The 19,472-nt window shown below is 39.3% G+C and overlaps 1 protein-coding gene across 1 annotated transcript in view; it reads right to left on the bottom strand.

Moving 5' to 3' along the window:
• Positions 1-18,917, bottom strand: part of ATP13A5 (ATPase 13A5) — an 86,039-nt gene extending 67,122 nt beyond the window's left edge. The window contains exons 1-7 of the mRNA XM_059388338.1: positions 18,900-18,917; positions 18,454-18,627; positions 17,394-17,540; positions 17,101-17,171; positions 16,916-16,996; positions 11,355-11,424; positions 7,305-7,439 (exon numbers count right to left, since the gene is read on the bottom strand). Coding sequence (XP_059244321.1) covers positions 7,305-7,439; positions 11,355-11,424; positions 16,916-16,996; positions 17,101-17,171; positions 17,394-17,540; positions 18,454-18,627; positions 18,900-18,917 — 696 coding nt within the window. The remainder of the gene's footprint in view (positions 1-7,304; positions 7,440-11,354; positions 11,425-16,915; positions 16,997-17,100; positions 17,172-17,393; positions 17,541-18,453; positions 18,628-18,899) is intronic.
• Between the last annotated feature and the right edge of the window lie 555 nt (positions 18,918-19,472).

Genomic DNA, 19,472 nt, shown 5'->3' with positions numbered 1-19,472 from the left:
AAATTGACTTCCTGTGGCTTGCCAAGTGGGGCATCCATTTTAATGATGGATAATGGTGAGAAAGTCAGCCTCGGTTCTGTGACAAGAAAACTGGATTCAGTCAGGATTCCTGATTTGTGGGTCAGGTGTACACACTAACCAGCCATGTACCCCTATGTAAGAAATTTCACATGATAAGTTATTTGTTCCTTCTCCCTGAATAAGTGACATTGAATTGAATCATTTTCAGTTACCTTACAAAACTGAACATGGTCTGATACTGATTTATTTTGCATATCAGAGATTTATTCAAAGCCCCCAAGGCTTCATAGGGGAAATACCCAGCGTTTCTAATGGCTCACGTTTATTACTTTTAAACGGTTTAGAACATTAAGCAACTACTCTGTGCCAGGCACAGTGGGTAAGCACCTGGAATGTATTGCTTGATTTTTTTTTCTACTCCTCAAACTAATCCGACAATGAAAATGTTATCATCTCCAATGTACATATAACAAAATAAAATCCAAACAAAAGCAAAACCAAGACAAAATAGGGGCTTGAAAATGTTAAAGTAACTTGTCTACAATCATTCACTTACTAAGTATTAAGATTGACAATAAAACCCTAGTTCATCTGGCTCTAAAGCCTTCACTGTTGATGAATACATTCTCCTAAAGTGCTTGAAAATAGCTTTTTTTCCTGTAAGAAGACAAATAACCTTCCTTATAAATTTCTTTAAGTTACTTTCTTGCTTAGCAAACTCTTTTAGTCAATGCCATGATAACTTCAACCTAGCTTAAGAGGATGATAATCAACACATTTGGAAGTGGTGAAGTATGAGTTCATAATGATTGACTGTAACTCTCAAAACTCATTATGGCATCAAGCCGGATTTATTCATCAGGCTTCGTGTTCTGCGAGACCTGTCATGCTTCCGCGCCTTTGTTCAAGCTCATACTCCGAATGCTCACTCAGGTTTTCCACTAGCAAACTCTTCCGAATCCTTCACATTAAGCCCTTCTCAAATGTCACCTCCACCCTGTATGTCACTAACATCCCCAGAAAGGATTAATTGTTCTGCTGTCTGTGTTCCCACCAGTATTAGTGACCTGATCACATTCCATTACAGCTGTTTTTTGTCAGGTGTCCCCTGGGAAGCAGGCCGTTCAAAGAAGACCCAAGTACTCATCCAGGTACCCTAGGAGTCTATCCCATAGTAGGCCCTCAGCAAACACTTATCTAATAGAACTGAATTATTTTACTCCTCCCAACAACACTGGAGAAGGATAATGTAAGCATCTTCTTCCAGCTAATGTACCAGGAAACTCTACAAACGCGCGTTTCTATGACAACGAACCAGTTAGGAGAAAGGGAGGGCTGTGATGCTGCCCTGATTTGGAAGCTCGCTGCCTGCTTTTCCTCAGGCCCCCTCTGGTTTCTCCCGTCCCTGTTTAGTGGGACCAGGATCCGTTTCCAAGACTAATTTGCATATTGTTATTACTCGGCATCTGTTGCTGTGTGTCCTTGTGTTTGCTGTGGCTGGATTTCCTCCAGAGATGAGTCATGAGGGCATTAACTCAGGTATCTTTTGAGTCCAGTTCCGTCATGACCGAAGGCAAGGCACTATGGGTCAGATACCCTCCGCGCTATTTCTAGCAGCGGCCTGTGGAGCCAGCGATGGAGTGTGCGAATCAGCTCAGTGTAAATACAGCTGAATGCCAACCCAACTTGCACTCACACCTGCACCAAACTTGTTAGGGGCTGCCACGGGGTTTTTCTCGGCTTAGGCAAGGTTACTCTCTCTCTCTTTGCGGCGTGATTTGGCGCTAGGTTAGGTAGAGAATGATAGCTTATTCCGCTCCTGCCGACACCACTGTCCCTCTTGCAATTTTCAAGGCTGGTATTTGTTTAGCAGGATTTAGAGAGGGCTGAAGATGGTCCTTCCATTCCTGGCAAAGCCTTTCCCCAGTCTTTTTGAAATAAAATGATCAAACAATGGTTTACTGCTGCAAGGAAACTCCTAGGTCGCTTTGAAATTTTGTTCAGTGGGACGGTGTGAAATACTTGCCTTGGAATCAGGAAACCTGGGGCCATGGTCCTCACAGCCACCGTCACACCGCAAGCCTGAGCAAGTCACTTCCCTCCCTGACTGTTCCTGCTCTTCCCTCGCCGGTGGTGGGAGAATACAACCGTCACAAGTGTATCCTTTTAGAGTTTGCCCTGCCCCACACAAGCGCCTGTTACGGATGTGGGAACCCGCTTTAAATAGTGAAGAGCTAAAGAAATACTGATTGTTGGGGATTTGTGACTTCAACTGCAAAGATAGTTTCAGGAAATTAGCTTATTTGCAGTGGTGTTACCAGTCGCTTTACAGGGTGTCAGATAAGCTTTGTTAACAAATAGGAGATGCTAATGGGATTAGTGTCTCTTTGTTAAAGAATTCTTGGCAGTACTGTGTTCAAGTGAAGTTCCCAGGCCAGTCGCTGCTTTAAGCAAAGGCATTTTGGAACTATTAAAATGTAGAAACTGAATGTTCAAGATTCATTAAGGATTTTAAAATAAATATTAAGAAAGCTACAAATGGAAAAACAGAGCATACCTACTTTTGGAAAAGGAGAACTTGATAAGCAAAACAGGAAACCCAGAAACCCAGGAAAGAAAAGAGAAACATATTTGACTACACATTTTTAAATACCTGGGAAAAGTCAAGGTCAAAAGAAAAAAGATGGATTAATAAAATGAAATTTTCCACATGTACAATGGATATGAAGAGACAGTAAATAGAAAAGAAAAATGCATATATCTATTAGAGAAAAATGTGTCTAATCTCACCAATAATCAGCAAAATGTAAATTAAAACAACCATGGGACATAATTTAAAAAATGTTAGCTTGAAAAATTATAAACATTAGTATATAACACCAAATGCTGGTGAGGATCTGGGGAAATGGATACTCTCATATGTTGCTGTTATTTTATTTGAAGAAAATAATATCTCAGTATCTATTAACATCCAAAATACATGTATCTTTTGATTCAACAACATGGCGTTTGGTTGCTTTGCTAAAAAAAAAAAAAAAAAAACTGTGAACACTAAAATGTAAGGATACATCTATAGTGTAGTTGTGTGTAATTCAGGATACTTAGGGAAAATTGGAGAGGAAGCCCCTATTTTCCATAAAGAAAAGGATTGTTGAATAACTTATGATATACCATGGAATGTCACACCATGATTTTTGAAACATGGTTTAGAATTATTTATTCTAAACTATTCCTGGTGGATGGCCACTGAATGTATTATAAGTGAAAAATACAAGTTCCAGATTAATACTCAAAGTACATTCCTGTTTTAATAAAACAAATTAATAAGTATATAAATAAATCTCCATATAAACTAATATTTCTGTGCATCCTATAGAGTAGAAAGAGTGAAAAATATGTCCACTGATGATGCCATTAATAAATAAACAGATGTATTTGGATCCTAGTGCTTGAAATTGTCCTTTAGTGGATTCCTCTGGAACAATAGCTCTTAAACTTTTTGCATGCATAGCAATCACCTGTAATGAAACTGTGAAAAAGCACAGATTCCTGTTTTACCCTGAATATTTTGATTTAATAGGTCAAGAGCTTAGGAGATTTGAGTAATTCTCTCACTGAAACATTGCCCTCTAGAGTGAAGAATCAACCTATTTTTTTCTGTAACCCTTCCCCCAGGAATCTCCGTATTTCTTTTCTGTTTCCCTCAAGACAGTTATACCTAAGTTCTAAGTGAAGAAATGGGCATTGTAAAGAATTTTTTTTTAAGATTTTATTTATTTATTTGACAGACAGAGACCACAAGTAGGCAGAGGGAGACAGAGAGAGAGAGAGAGGAGGAAGCAGGCTCCCCGCTGAGCAGAGAGCCCGATGCGGGGCTAGATTCCATGATCCCTCGTGGGATCATGACCTGAGCCAAAGACAGAGACTTTAACCCACTGAGCCACCCAGGCACCCCTGTAAAGAAATTATGAAAGAGAGACTGAAGTTTGTCATAAACATGTAGATAGGAAATGTGTAGAACAAAAACAGTATTTAAGTGGGGGAAATATGTGGAAACACTCGGGGGGGGGGGTGTAAAATAGCATGTGGTAACACCCCATTTAATTGGGACCCATTGATTACAGGTAACAGAAATTTGTTAAGTTGGCTTAGGCAGGTGAAAATTTGTGAAGATACAGGGATGTCATATAAACCTAAGGTGGGAAGCGAAGCCAGGGGTCTCAAGGGATCCCAACAGAAACAGGAAAAGCTATGAGGAGCAGGTCATTCATTCTCTTTCTCCCTCTACCCTCTCTTTCTCCCTCAGCCTCTCCCCTGGACTCCATATTGTTCACCTCTGTGTTTCCCTGTGTATTTGGCTCATTCCTTTGCTCTTTCTCTGCATAGTGTTTTCTCTGTTTGTCCCCACACAGGAATCAAAGGTAGCCATTCTGGTCCTAGCTAGCAGCATTTCTCAGATCACATTCCTAATAAAGTGTAACAAACAGCTTCAAGCCCTTAGGCTTGGATCCCAGGCAAAAAGTTATGTTGGCATCATTCCTGTCAACAAACTGGCTTCTCCAGAGTTTGGTGACCCCTGTTCCAACTATGCGTGCCAGTGCAAAGAAAGATAGAGCCAGTGAAACAAACTAGCTGCAGGCTGCTAGAGCTCGGGGTGCTCTCAATGGTCAGAGAAGAGGAGGGTGGCAGAGCGCTTGCTCCAAAATATGTGTACTTAATTTCATGCCTGTCAAAGAGTTGGAGGCTGGAGAGAGTAACCCAAGTTCATGGGTCCAGCCCCTGTTGAAGTCTGCTATACTTTATGTCCTTGGGTTCTATGACTACTGGTACATATTTATAATATATATCCATTGGATGATTAGGGTAGTTTAAGTAGGTTTCTATTATTTGTATACATCCTGACCTGATTTGTTTATCTGATAGGCAGGCTAACACCTGATAGTTGCACCTAAGGGTCTAATAGGAAGTGACTCCAGTCTAACACATGCGCCCAGATTTCTAGTGGTCAGAAAATTTCTTAGTAGTGTTCTGAATTTTCAAGGGCTCTTTTTCATTCCTTATTTGTGGCCCGGGCAAAATAATAGAACCCTCATGGTGAGACCTAAAAAAAATAGAGTATAGCCTCCACCATTTACGGCTGAGGAAAATGAATCCAGGGAAAACAGAGTCCAGAGTGTCATACAATGAGTGAGCCAGTGGTCATTAGCAGCCCTGTCCCCATATTCCCATGACGCTTCCCTATTCACATTATAGGGCTCCTCCCTTCTATCTCTGTGCCCGCTCCCATCTGTCCACTGCCAACTTTGCCCACTCCAGACATAATAATAAAAACAATGACAGAAATACTAGTGATAAAAAGAACTAATATTTTGTGAGTATCTACTATGTACCAGGAATATAAATATTCAAATTCATGGTTCAATTTAATTCTCTCAGCTGTAACATCAAAACACACACACACACACACACACACACACACACACACACACACCTCTTAAAGATGAGGAAGCTTATAATAGTGTCAAGTAACACAAATAGGAGAGGTAAGGGGGAGATTTTGAACTTGTGTAGATAAGATCTCAGCACCACAAACGTCTTCAGAGAGTTCTGTATTTTTCCTGAGAACATTTAGATGGTTTGTGATGATGTATTCGAGTGAATGTATGTAACTGTCTTTCCTGTGGAACGAAGGACGTGAGGGTAGGACCGTATTCACTGATGTTTGACTTAAGCCAGAAAGTGTATGAATGGCTTGCAGGTATCAAATTAGATATTCTAATAAAGCAAAGATTTCTCAAAATCTGGGATTTTGAGGGCTTCACATTACATACATTGTCGTACGACCAAGGTAAAAGCTTAGGACACTATGGTTTCCTATTGTGGCTGGCAGAATGTGTCAGATCTTTTATTATCCTTTTATTATCTATTTTCAGGCTTTTGCATGCTTTTGCACCCCCTGGCTTGGCAGCCAGGAAGAAAGTATTCACCACCACCAAAGGCGGTTTACGGGTCACTGTTAATATTTTCATGACTTAAATTAGTTTGTGAAAAAAACACACATGAGCACTTATTTTTAAAAAAGAAATGAAAAAACAGAAACAAATAAACAAAACAGGGCCCTGTCATCCCCTCTCTCTAGTTCATAGAATTTCCATTCATTTAACTTTTCATGTTTAGGTTCTGTTTTCTAACTTTTTACATACTTATTGCTTCTCTCTCATTTCTCATCCAACATTTCATAACTCAAAATTTGTAGGATCTAAACCAGATAAAGAACCAATATTAGACCTAATATTTGTTGAGCAACTGAAATAGAGTTGGAATAAAAGGTCCCTTTCAGTGACTCTTGTGTCAACACCCCGTGTCTACCTTACTGACACATGCTCAGAGCTTGCTCTGCGGACATCTAGAACTTGTCTCTCTTCTCACACGTGTGTTCAACTTCCATCCCCAGCTGTGGTACTAGCTTTCTGCTGATGAAATATTGCCTGTGCAGTAGAATTTTGTTGTATAAGGAGCCAGAAGCCCCGACTCTCTCATGAACCCCCTGGATCTGGAACCCCCCTCTGACCTGGAACAAGCACTCTGGATCTTAATTCCTTCTCTCTCAGTGAAGGATGAAGTTGGAGACGAGATGGTTTCAACAGGTCAGTAGGATTGACAGACTGACACATTGTGCTGTACCACCATCTGCCCCTCAGCCCCATGTATACAAAGCTAATTCCATGCTCAAGTTTTCAAAAAATATACAATAAATACAGCAAGACATCTTTTTGGAGTGGCCTCATGATTCAGCCTGATGACTCTTAAGCAAAGTTGCAGAACATTTTCTAGAAAGATGTTGTGGGAAGCTGAGACTTGCAGGGACTATAGGATTGTAAGTAATATTCCAGAAAATTTTATTTCAGAATGCATTGTCATATTATTTATAAGACTTATTTAAAAAAAAAAAAAGGAAGGCTTTAAATGGCTATAAGATGAATAATGGAAAGTTACTATGTTGGCATCATTAACCCATCACAGCATTCTTTCCCACCATACTCAGACACAACCTCAGAGTCCTTCCAAACATAGTATGCCATTCGGCCTTCAATAATTAGACTTTACAAGAACATTTTCATCTACCTGCCAGTCCTGAAGCACTTTTCCTGAGATCCCTCATTGACCTTGCTTTTTGCTTTATGACATAAGTTTAACAAAGCAACTCCTTGCTCTCAGTAGAAATCCTGTAGGTTTTGCTGTGTGGGCACCAGAAGCGAAATAGAATCCCAGACAGCTCTTACCTGTCGCAAATCATACACACTTAAGACAATGGAGAGAACAGACAAGATGATGATGGCCACAGAGTATTCTACGTAACCTTGAGACAGCCACAAAGTTAGGGTAAAGGCTTGGAACACGTAGAATGGATTTAAAACCTGCAGGTACAAAAACTGCATTTTAGTCACTTGCAAAGATCTTAGTGGCAATCAGGACCATGTCATTTCTTTATGGAAATTTTTTCTTTAATTTTTTACAACACACAATGATCTCTAATATTCAGAAATTCACTTAGAACTCAATTTCGGTAGAGAAAATGTCAAGCATGGAGAATGTGCTATGGTGGAAGCAAAGTTATTTTAAGCACTCAGAGCCTGACCACACATTGATCATTCTTATTTCTTTTGAACTTTGAAAAATATTTTAGGGCTGTCTGGGTGGCTTAGTTTGGTTAAGTGTCTGGCTTCGGCTTGGGTCATGATCTCGGAGTCCTGGGATTGAGTCCTGCTTTGAGCTCCCTGCTTAGCGGGAATCCTGCTTCTCCCTCTCCCTCTGCCCCTTCCCCCCACTCATGCCCTCTCGCTCACTCTCTCTCTCAAATAAATGAATAAAATCTTTAAAAACAAAATATATATATATTTATCAATAACAAAATCTAACAAGTTATCTTTTTAAACAGTATTTACCCATAATGGAAGAGAATTATGATTTAGTCTCTCTATTTTTTCTAAAGATTTTATTTATTTATTTGACAGAGAGAGAGAGAGATCACAAGCGGGCAGAGAGGCAGGCAGAGAGAGAGGAGGAAGCAGGCTCCCGGCTAAGCAAAGAGCCCAATGCGGGGCTCGATTCCGGGACCCTGAGATCATCATCTGAGCCGAAGGCAGAGGCTTAACCCACTGAGCTACCCAGGGGCCCCAATTTAGTCTATTTTAAAAACAAACTTCAGCTTTGACTATTTTATTGCATTCTTCACGTGATCACATGCTGCAGATTGAGTCAAGGTGTGTGAGGAAGATGCAAGACTGCACTTGTATCCAGGTCATTTAAAAATAACAGATTCTTCATGTCACAGGTCTTAGCATGATGCTCTGAGAGTCAGGCAAGTCAGCACAGGCCTGCCCTTAAACAGGGACCATTGTACCCACAGCTCTGGTGAACACCATGGGCGGAATCTATCCCCAGCCCAAAGCTGGCCATCCATTCACACAGTTTTTTGGTCTCTTTATAACATCTTTAACTTTTTTTAAGCCCTCAATTGTCCCCATTTTGGCTTTGCTGACCCCACTATTAATGATAGCAGAGAAAGCAAACCTGAGGATCTATGAGTCATATGATGTACACACATCGCATGAATTAAAGAGCCCATCTGAGCAAAACAAGGATTCTTTTCTTTTTCAAAGATTTTATTTATTTATTTGACAGTCATAGATCACAAGTGGGCAGAGAGGCAGGCAGAGGGAGAGAGGAGGAAGCAGGCTCCCCACTGAGCAGAGAGCCTGATGCCGACTCGATCCCAGGACCCTGGGATCATGACCTGAGCCAAAGGCAGAGGCTTAACCCACTGAGCCACCCAGGCCCCCCAAGGATTATTTTCTAGATAAAGTGCTCTTTATGATAATTATGAATTAGATGCAGTATTACCTAAAACCAGTGCTACTCTTTCTACCTCTATCTTCTATAATTCTCTAACATGTTAAGTAAACTTCTCCTTTAGTCCTGAAAATGAACTGATATCAGGTTAATAAGTTAATAGGCTTTATCTTAAGAGTTCCTTAAAACCCTGGATATATTTTGTACATTAACAAAGATTTGTTCCTTAATGTTTCTTATTATTTCCATTGCAACATGCTTTCCTTAGAAATTATAGCTCTTCTGTCATGTATAAAATGTTTTAATTGTAGATTATGCACTAATGATAATATGATTTTGAGTTTGTATAAATTCAGTAGAAAATTGGTTAAATACTTCTTGTGTAAGAAACAACACCATCATAATTAATTTAGTTCTCTTGTTCAATATTCTTTTGAAGTCAAATACAAAATAGTTTTATCTGCTTTTTTCCTACTAAAGGCTTAGTAAGTAGGTGGAGATAATACTACCACTACTTTCAAAATAGATCAAATTGATACCTGGGAGAATCTTCAGCAGTTTGAAAATAAATAAGAAGTTTATTTATTTTTTTAAAGATTGTATTTATTTATTTATTTATTTATTTATTTATTTATTTGAGAGAGAGAGAGAGAGAACACAGCATGGGGAACAGCAGGCAGAGGGAGAGAGAGAGAGAGAAGCAAGCTCTCCAAGCAGGGAACCCAATGTGGGGCTCTATCCCAAGATCCTGGGATCATGACCTGAGTTGAAGTTACAATTATTAGTGGTGGTGGCGGTGGTGGCAGTGGTGATGGTGAGCCACCCAGGTGCCCCATGAATAAGAAGTTTAAAAAGCAGCCTGCTTTTTGATAGTGGAGGAAACTGTGTGTATGTGGAGAAATAGGATAAGTGGGAAAATCTCAGTACCTTCTAATCAATTTTTCTGTGAACCTTAGAGTGCTCTAAAAATAGTCTAATAATAAAACATTATTTTTGAAAAACATGTCTTGCTAAACAAAATGTTTTAGAAATAGATTAGAAACATGCAGCATGGAGTGGAGGCTAGCACAATCAGCCCACTGGGTTCCACATAAGTACTGGAGAGTGATGGCTAGGAATTCATTGCTGTGGGGAGTAAGACCAACAGTGTTCCGCAATTAGCAGGAGACCAAACCAGGGTTGCCCCCCTGCTCCAGAGCAGAGGCCAAGAAAAGTCAGAACCATAAACTGTTCCCTAGCAGAGGGTGGGGTAGGAAACAACAGAGTTCACGGTGCAACTGTGAACCTGGCCACATTCCAACTGGCTCAGGGCCTATGTCTACTAGATCCTGGGGAGCAGAGCCCCAACCCTCAGGAAAGGCCCTGGCTCTGAATGGAGAACCCTGGGACCACTAAGAGGCAGTCAAACTCAGAGCCTTCTAGGAGTGTGAGTGAACACAGAGAGAAAGAGAGAAATGGAGGCAGGGGAAGGCCCACTGATGGGAAGCCACCACCACCACCACCACTGCCACCGTCACCACCACCACCACCGTCATCACTGCCATCACCACTTGCACTACCATCATCACCACCACCGCCACCACCACCATCACCACTGACACCACCACAACCACTACCACCACCACCACCATCACCACTGCCACCACCGCCACCACCACTAATAATAGTAACTTCAAAGCACACAAAGAAAATATTCCAAAAAAATAAATAAATAGGCTCACTAACAAAAAAATCATTCTCAAGAAAATTAATATGATAAAATAACATGAGAAAGACCAAACAATTCCATTTATAATAGTCAAAAAGATCATAGAAGTAATAATATTACTCCCACCACCAGCATTACAATCACCATCAGAAACATAAGAAAATAATTAAAAAAAAAAAAAAAGAAAATTATGAAACAGCAATATGTCTCTCATACTGGGATGGGATTTTTTTAAAGTGGATTTTACTTTAAAACAAGTGGTTGTTATTGAAAAGGACCAGTTAGAAATCCTGGAATAGGGGCGCCTGGGTGACTCAGTTGATTAAATGTTTGCCTCTTGATTTTGGGTCAGGCCATTATCTCAGGATCATGAGATTGAGCCCCACAACAGGCTCCATGTTCAGTGGGGGGTGGTCTGCTTGGGATTCTCTCTCCCTCTGCTCCTCTCCCTACTTGTGTGCATGCTCTCTCTCACTCTCTCTTTTCTTTTGCTCACTCTCTGAAATAAACAAATAAATCTTTTTTAAAATCCTGGAATAAAAAATATATATTTATCAAAATATTTTTTAAAAAAGAAAAGAAAAGGAAAAAACCTCTATGGACAGGAAAACATAGACTAAAAACAATAGGGAATAAAAAGAAGTTATATGAAACACAGATTTTGTTCAAATCAAAGTATCCATGTGTTACCTGAAATTCCCCTGTGTACCAAGAAGTAAAAAGTAAACAACCAAAATTTTTTTTTCAAAAATAGATAAAAACAGTTAGTTACCTGTTTAACAAGCAGCTTCCATATAGGCTGGATTTCTACCTCAATGGCATTGGGCCCGCACACTAATCTTCTGTAGGAGATTGATCACCTATTAGTAACATATCTAAAACCTCATTGGTAAGTGAGTACAAGCCAAACTAAGCAAAAGTCACTGCTCTACCCTCTAGGCACTTTGTGCCTTTAATCAAAAATTAATGTGCAAATCCTAAAAAATTAACGTGTTTTTAAAAGGAAAGTGCATGATGGACAAAGTTATTTTTCCTAGTTAAAAAATATCTTAAGTACAATGTAACTCAATAATCAAAATGAAGTTAGTAAAACATTTTGAGTTATTTTTTAATAATTCAATTTTATTCTAGGAACAGCTAAAAAGACACAGATATGAAGATGTTCCTAGAATTCTCAAGCATTCGAGATTGCTCTTAACTGTAGAGATCGTATCCATTTTACCTTGGTCTCTTCAGCACCTAGGACAGGCCTTTAATATATGAAAATAAATACATGAATGAATAGTTAATGAACTGGAAGAGGACATATGGTCCTCACAGCTAACCTTTGTAAATCCACACATATGTACATTCCAATAAGAAGCTCTTATGTTTGTGTAACATTTAAAAATTTACAGAGTTCTCACACAAGATTTTCTCATTTGATTGCCAATCAAATGGTCCAAAGGGAAGGGACAACATCCCCATCTTTCCAATGGGAAAAACTATTCATTTGGGTGTTTTGGCAAAAGCATGTATATCTAGTATTAATTGCGACAATACAACTTTTAAGCACAGGTGACTGTCAGAAACTGCACTTAGCCTTTTGTATGTATTATCTTCTGCAATCCCCATATTACCCCTATGAGGTTTCATATTACCATCTTTAATATAAAGAACACTGAGCTTTGGATAAAGTCAGTAACTCTGCCAGTCTCAGAGCTAGAAAGAAGCAGATCCAGGTTTCACACCCTGGTTTCCATGCCTCAACTTCACACTCCATGAGCACCAATGGTGCAGTGTGTATTATGGGTTCTTTAGCTAAGCCATGACATCACTGAGCCCAAGTTTGTCTGACTTCCAAGCCATGCCTTTCCAAGTGCAATTATTGCTTGCCTGAGTCCAAGAGGACTCAAACCAGGGTTTTCTGACCCCATATGTGAAAACCCTGAGGTGCAGAGATGCTGGAGGACAGAAGGGTCAAACAGTATGTGCTACTGGTTTGGAATGTTACGTGTCTCCAAACTTCACACTGGGAAGGAGACGTAACCAAGCCACTTGGTGCTCAGGATCCTTTCCAGAATCTGTGGGAATAACCTATTGTTGGCAAAGTGTCAGAACTTCTCAAAATCCTGAACTTGGTCTTCTCCCTTTCTATCTCTCTGCTTAGAATACCCCTCCCACAATCTTCAATTTATAAAGGCCCACTCAGGCTTTGAGAGTCAAATCTGTTGATAGAGCTTAAGGCTGGAGAAATCCGAGATTTAACAAACCTGGATTTGAATCCAGCTAAGGCTTAGCTGCTCCCTAGACCTGGAACTAGATTTCCCACTATCTTTGTAGGGCCAACTCTCTCATTTCATTCAGGTTTTTCTTCAATAGCACTTCCTTAGTGGAGTTTTCTTTAACAATTCTATTGAGAACAGCCACCCTGATACTCAATTCAGATTCTCTTTATCTCCTTACGCTATCTCATTTTTCTTTATAGTGTGTTGATAATCTGAAATTGTACCTAATTTTTTACACGTTAGTAAGCATGCAACAAGAGACTCTTATCATTCCCTATAATATAGGCTTCTAGAGGACACTGATATATCTTGAATGCCTAAAAAAGGGCCTAATACATATACTACTCTCAAATAATATTTGTTGAATGAATGAGGGGTGAGCCTCAGTTCCCTTACCTATAAAATGCGTTTCATAACACATTCCTCATAAAACTGCTATCAGTAACATATAACATAAACAAGTAAAGCATTTTGCACAAGTGCCAAGGGCATGACAAGCTCTCAGTAAATGCCAGTTATCTTTCAAGTCTTCCTTAGTCCCACAGGCACAATTAACTGTGTTTTCCTCTCCTCCAACATGCCTCCTTTTCTTAGTGGTAGCAGGCACCTCTTTGAATTGTATCATATAGTTATATATCTTTTTCTTCAAATTTCCTAGACCCTCTTTAATGGCAAGGATGGAGCCTTTTCAACTCTGTTTTTCTAACATCTAGAGGCACACTGTATGAAAGAGAATGTTCCCTAAATCTTGGGATTAATTAATGAGGAACTTTGTGAACCATGTCTAGAATGCTCTCTCCCCTAACAAGTCTGAAAATCCAGTTCACAGAACTATAGAAGCACACAGTTGTGAAAAGTCAGTTTAGAAAGAAACAAGGCAAGTCTGATGTTCATCTTTTTCTGTCTGGTGACATGGTTTCTGGTGTTACCATCAAAAGGAGAGGAGCTCATTTGCCATGAGGACTGAGACCCAACAGATTAATCAGTGCCTATAGATTATCCTTTTTAGGGCTTGTCTGAGACATGTTTGGATCACAGCCTGGCATACCTCTGGCTGCTTGGTCTTTTCCACCATCTCTTGCCAAAAGATATTGCGTGTTTAGGGATCATGTACTCATCTCAATCTGAGCACAAAGAAGGATTTTCAGGGACATTGACCAATGACTGAGCAATCAGAAGGAATGGAAGTCTTGAAGCTGGTAATGTGAGGAAAGTTCCAAGGAACAGAGATTACATACCCTGACTTTAAAAATCTGACAAGCTGAGAGGGAAAAGTCATCCTAGATTTATTCCAGAATTATTCCATTATATCCAGCCTTTTTAGAACTAAATAGGCTGAATAAAATTATGTAGACTTGCCTAATATTCAGAACTATTTATTAGGAGTATAATTTCTTTGGAGGCAGAAGGTCCCTCTCCAAAAGAGATTGAAATACTTCTTAACAGGGAAGCTGTGGAAAGCATTTCTGGGTTGGCTCTAAACTACACTTGAAGAATCACTGAGCTTTCCTGCAACTGTTCCATAATAGTAAATCTACTGCAATGTATTTATTTCTGAAAAACCAAATATAAATGACTAGGAATACTTTCTTTTGTAGTATGGGATGGTCTTTGGGACCATCTTTTGGAATGGTCTATGTCTGTTTCAATTTTATTGTTTGTTCATTCATACATTTTTCAATTTATTCACCAAATAATTATGGTGAATATGTTGTGTGAGGCTCCAAATGGTGAATCCCAGAGTCGGGGTCCTCAAGGAGGTAGAAGGACTGTGTCAGAATCACTAGTGACCTTTTTCAAACCACACATGTCCACTCTGATTCCATTCTGAGAAGCCACCAAAGGAGTCCTTGGCAGAAAGGGGGACCTAAAGGTTTCCTAAATAGCTAAGGCTAATCCAGGGGGTTCTGGCATGACCCACTTCTGTGAACTTTAGAATTTTCAGGGAGCAGGCTTGTAGAATTAAAAAAAGTTCCCAGTCCTCCAGTTCATGAATGAATAGAGATAGGAGCAGGGGACCTCCTAGAGGTCCCTGAGACCCTCTGAAAAGTTCTCTTCAGGACAATGTTATCTCTCCTGATGTCCCGAGTTGCCTTTTTGCTAGAGATATGTGCGTTTTTCATCGTTGCCTGGCGGCAAGGAAGCCTAATGAGAATGTTGTATTTAGACTTCGTGGCTTTTCGTTATCAGAGAGTTTTGTGATTCTCCTTCCTTTACTGCTCGTGTTGCATCCTTGCTTTTCATAAAGGCAAGCTTATATCCATTCAGGAAATCAATCTAATATCACACAACCAACAAATGAATTGATCACATTTAATTTTTGAAAAAAAGCCCTAGTCTTACAACTAAAAAATTAAGGGGGGATATAGTTTACATTCTACTTACTTGCTTTACTGTTCAATTTAAAAAGGCCATAAATAAAGTCTGCCTATATATTTATAAGGACATTATCTCCTCTATTCTTCATATTTGGGATACTATTATATATATACATATATATGTGTATATATATATATATATATATATATATATATATATATATAAATAATAAGCAAGACTCTTTGTCTTGCTTATTAGATTGTCAAGTTCTTTACTGCATGGGCCAGATTTAAATTTAATTATGTATGATGTTTTTTAAATGTTTATTAAAGCTTGGCACTTGATAAATAAGGACAAACGTGAGGTAGCTACATTGATGGGCAATCTTTCCTATGGAAATGGTGTCCTAGGCAAAGGCAAAGTATATCTGTGATAATCAATTAAATTTCCTAATTAGATCCACTCTTTGGACACCTGGTACTTAATGCTATTAAACCAGTATGTTTTTATGACTTTGAAAATATTTTGTGTTCAGAGTATTAAGCATTGCATCTGAAATCTTACATAATGATATTCTTTCTAAGGCATTTTGCAAATATTGTCATAATCTAGATGTCTTGTTCATTTTTCAACATGTTCAGGCAGTAGGAAAAGTTTAAAAACAACAGCTGATAGGTAATTCTCAGAGTTGGTATGTGTATGAATCATGGGCCTGCTAAAAGTACATTTTCTGCTCTAACCACCACCCTTTACACCCTTTACTCAGAATTATGGGGGTAGGCCCAAGAACCCGTATTTTAAGTACCAGATTGCTTCTTAGCTTGAGAATTTGTGTTTCTGATGGACTGGAAGAAGGGCAGGCAAGAAATGTCTTTAAAATGGGCAAGAAATGAATGTGATTATTAAGATTCTGGAGAAGGCTTGCAATGGTTTACTTTCAGACTCATCAGGAGTCACCATTTCAGATGATAGATGTGGGAACCAGAAACTCAAAATCTCCATGGGTTAATGAGCAGCATAAGCATTTCTGTACTATTATTACACTATTATGTCCTAATCTATGTGCATTTATAGATCTCATTCTCACAATTATACCACTGTTCTTTGTCTCTCTTTCCCAATAGTCAATGAATGCCTCTGGAGCAATGACTAAGCCTTATTTATCCTTAGATCCCTAGTTCCTTCCAAAGTGCCTAGCATAGAAGGAGATATTGAGTTCATAGGTCAACAAATATATTACTATATTCATTCATTCTGTAAATACCTATCAAACCTCTACCAGGAATCAGGCACTGTTCCAGGTGCCTGGATACAATGGTGAATGACAATACAGTGGTGAATGACACAACTACCTGAGCAAACAAAATCCTCATCTCTAGGCTGTTTCTTCACAGGAAAATGCAGTCATAATATTGTCTTTCTCTCTCTCAGAGGATTTGAAGGATGAGGAAGCAGATGTCTATGAAATGACTCAAGGTTTTTTGAGGAAAGAAAAAAAAAAGACAACAAAAAGGAGACTGTTTTGCAGTCCTGAGAGGGGAAAAATCAAATATTATTTGATTGGCTTTTCTTTTTAATAAGTTTGCCTAAGATGAGAACAACTTAAAATACATCTTTGTTGCTGGTAAATAAACTGGGATTATAGGAAGCTGATGAAACACTATGTCAACTGTTCACTGATCATAAGCCATTTGATATCTCACTTTTTACTGGCAGAGTTCATCTCAGGGAGTGTCACAAACCCTACCTGACCTCTTGTTCTTCACTGGTCAGGCCCAATCCAAATGTGTGATGGATGTCGTGGCAGGAGTTGCTGTCTTCCAGTAGCCTAGGATGTGGTCAGGACAAGAAGCGTGCTTCAGTTCATGGCATTCAACATATCAGTGCTTTTCCTTTATACCCTGATGAATGTTGAGAAAAAGTCAAACTTACCCGACTTTCTGAAACCTCTTCTCCAAGTAATTCCAAACGTACCTGATTTTCTGCACTTGGATACATCGCAGCTGCAATTACAAATGTGATAGGACAAAGTAAAGCCCATGGTGTTAGTGAGGTCTATTTGGCACAAGTCCCAGTGCCATGCTCACTTCCCTTGATACCCTGCAATTCCCAGCGCAGCAGTGTGACATTCAGAACTTCCATCCAACAAACATTTGCATTATTCTTTTTATAAAGATGATGATTTTTATAAAACATGCCATAACATTGCACTCAAAATTACTTACTTTTAATTCTGGCTTCAATACGGCTTGGTTAATGACAGAGTGGCGGTCAGCCACCACGGGTTCTTCTGGATTCTTGCTTATAGGGAACTTTAGTGTGGATAAGTAGAGGCATATAACTTTCTTCCTCATATATCTTTGAAATTCATCCTAGAGAAGACCCATGAAATCCAGCCCATGAAATTCTCAAATGTCATTTATTTAATAAGACAATCAACCAAATATCTACCTAGACTAATGGTTAACAAGAGCCTCAGCATTATATTGGAACTTGCTAGAAATGCAAATCCTCAACCCCACCACAAGCCTACTGAATCAGAAATTCTGGGATGAGGTCAGCAGTCTGTGTTTTAAGGAGCCCTCTAGGTCACTGATTTGCATTAAAATTTGAGAACCACTGTGCTAGAGAATACAGAGAAAGACACACTTTACTGGAGAGTTTTATATCCAGAAAACATTTTCTGGCTATCTTAAAAGTGACATATAGGAGTTTCAACTGTCTTCTTTCCCCTCAGAATATGTATTCTTAAAAAACTGAACTATTGGGGCACCTGGGTGGTTCAGTCGGTTAAGCGTCTGCCTTCGGCTCGGGTCATGATCCCAGGGCCCTGGGATCGAGTCCCACAGTATGCTCCCTGCTTAGAAGGATCCTGCTTCTCCCTCTCCCTCTGACTTCTGCTCCCTCTGCTTTTGTGCTCTATCTCTGTCAAATAAATAAATAAAACCTTAAAAAAAAAAAAAAAAACCAGAAAACTGAACTATTCTTTCTGTGTTTAGGAGTTATAAGATTGTATGAGTTTTGTCTTTAAGAGTTATAAGAGTGACAGCCCTAGCTTGTATAATGGCTAAATCATTGACAATTAGTCTGACATGGTAGAAACTTCCCCAGGGTGACATGGAGGACATGTTCTTTCCTTAGTCAAAATAAGAGATGGTAAGTATGTTCAGGAACAGTTTGCCATCTCCTATTTGTGGACAAGGAAGCTTAAGTAAAGAAAGGTCTACTCTGGAATGCCAACCAGTCATTAGTTGTACCATCAACGCAATGCTGAAGGGCACTCACCGTTGTTTTTAGCAAAACAGTGTCTGCTTCTTGCAAAGGGCAGGGGATGCAATTGGCCCACACCCTCCACTGGGGCTTCCAGTAGAACACAAGCAGAAGAACCCCACAGGTAAGCACGGAGGCTATAAGGCAGAGGGCTCTGCGGAGATTCTGGGTCCGGTAACCAAACACCTCCTGGAATGTAAATAAAACATGACTCTATTTTTCTTTTTTCACATAAACACATCACTCTGTTCCAAGAAACACAAGTGTTAGAGGCAGCAATATTAGTTGGGAGGGAAATCTGGTTTCAGCCAGTTGAATTAGTTTGATTGCTTACAGCTGTCAGCTGATATCATAAAAAAAGAAGGACTCATTTTGCTACCCTGGCATATGAAACTAAAACATGAGGCAGGAGGAGCAAGAAACGGGCAGACTTATTTGGTTCTAAACACCTCAAGAGTCACCTTGACAGGCCCCCCCATGACGGCCCAGGGACTGTTGATGTCCCTCCGGAGATGTTTCAAGACTTCTTGAAAAGCCTCTCAAGGCTTCTTCTGGTCAGGAGTTACCCTCAAACTGGTTTTGGAGCAGTTTTACTTTTTTCAGGTATAAGATTTTTAAAAAATATATTAATGTAAATTTACTGGAGGAGGATGATACAAAGGGTAGGATGATAATGAATCAAGAGATTATCTGTGGACATGAAAGACTTTTAAAAGATTGCTCATATGAATTTACCCTGACAGTAACATGCTGAAGTAGTTCTACTTTTAGTAGTAGAGTAGTTGCTATTAACTTGAATGGAGTGAAGTGTTTGAAATGTGGTTTTAGAGCAAAAAAAATAGATTCCTTTATTTCAAGCCAATTTCTATTTTCTGTCTTCCACAATGAGGTTTCATAGCATCAGTTTTTAAATTTCAAAAACTAGACTTTTATTGTATTTGGATGACTCAGAGGGATGCTGATTGTGAATTTTATCATTACTATACTATTATTTTAGGCTCTGCTGTTATTTTTATGTGCTTTTCCCCTAAGAT

Source organism: Mustela nigripes, chromosome 2 (genome assembly GCF_022355385.1).
Source record: "Mustela nigripes isolate SB6536 chromosome 2, MUSNIG.SB6536, whole genome shotgun sequence".
NCBI lineage: Eukaryota > Metazoa > Chordata > Mammalia > Carnivora > Mustelidae > Mustela > Mustela nigripes.
This window is presented reverse-complemented; position numbering and strand designations above follow the sequence as displayed.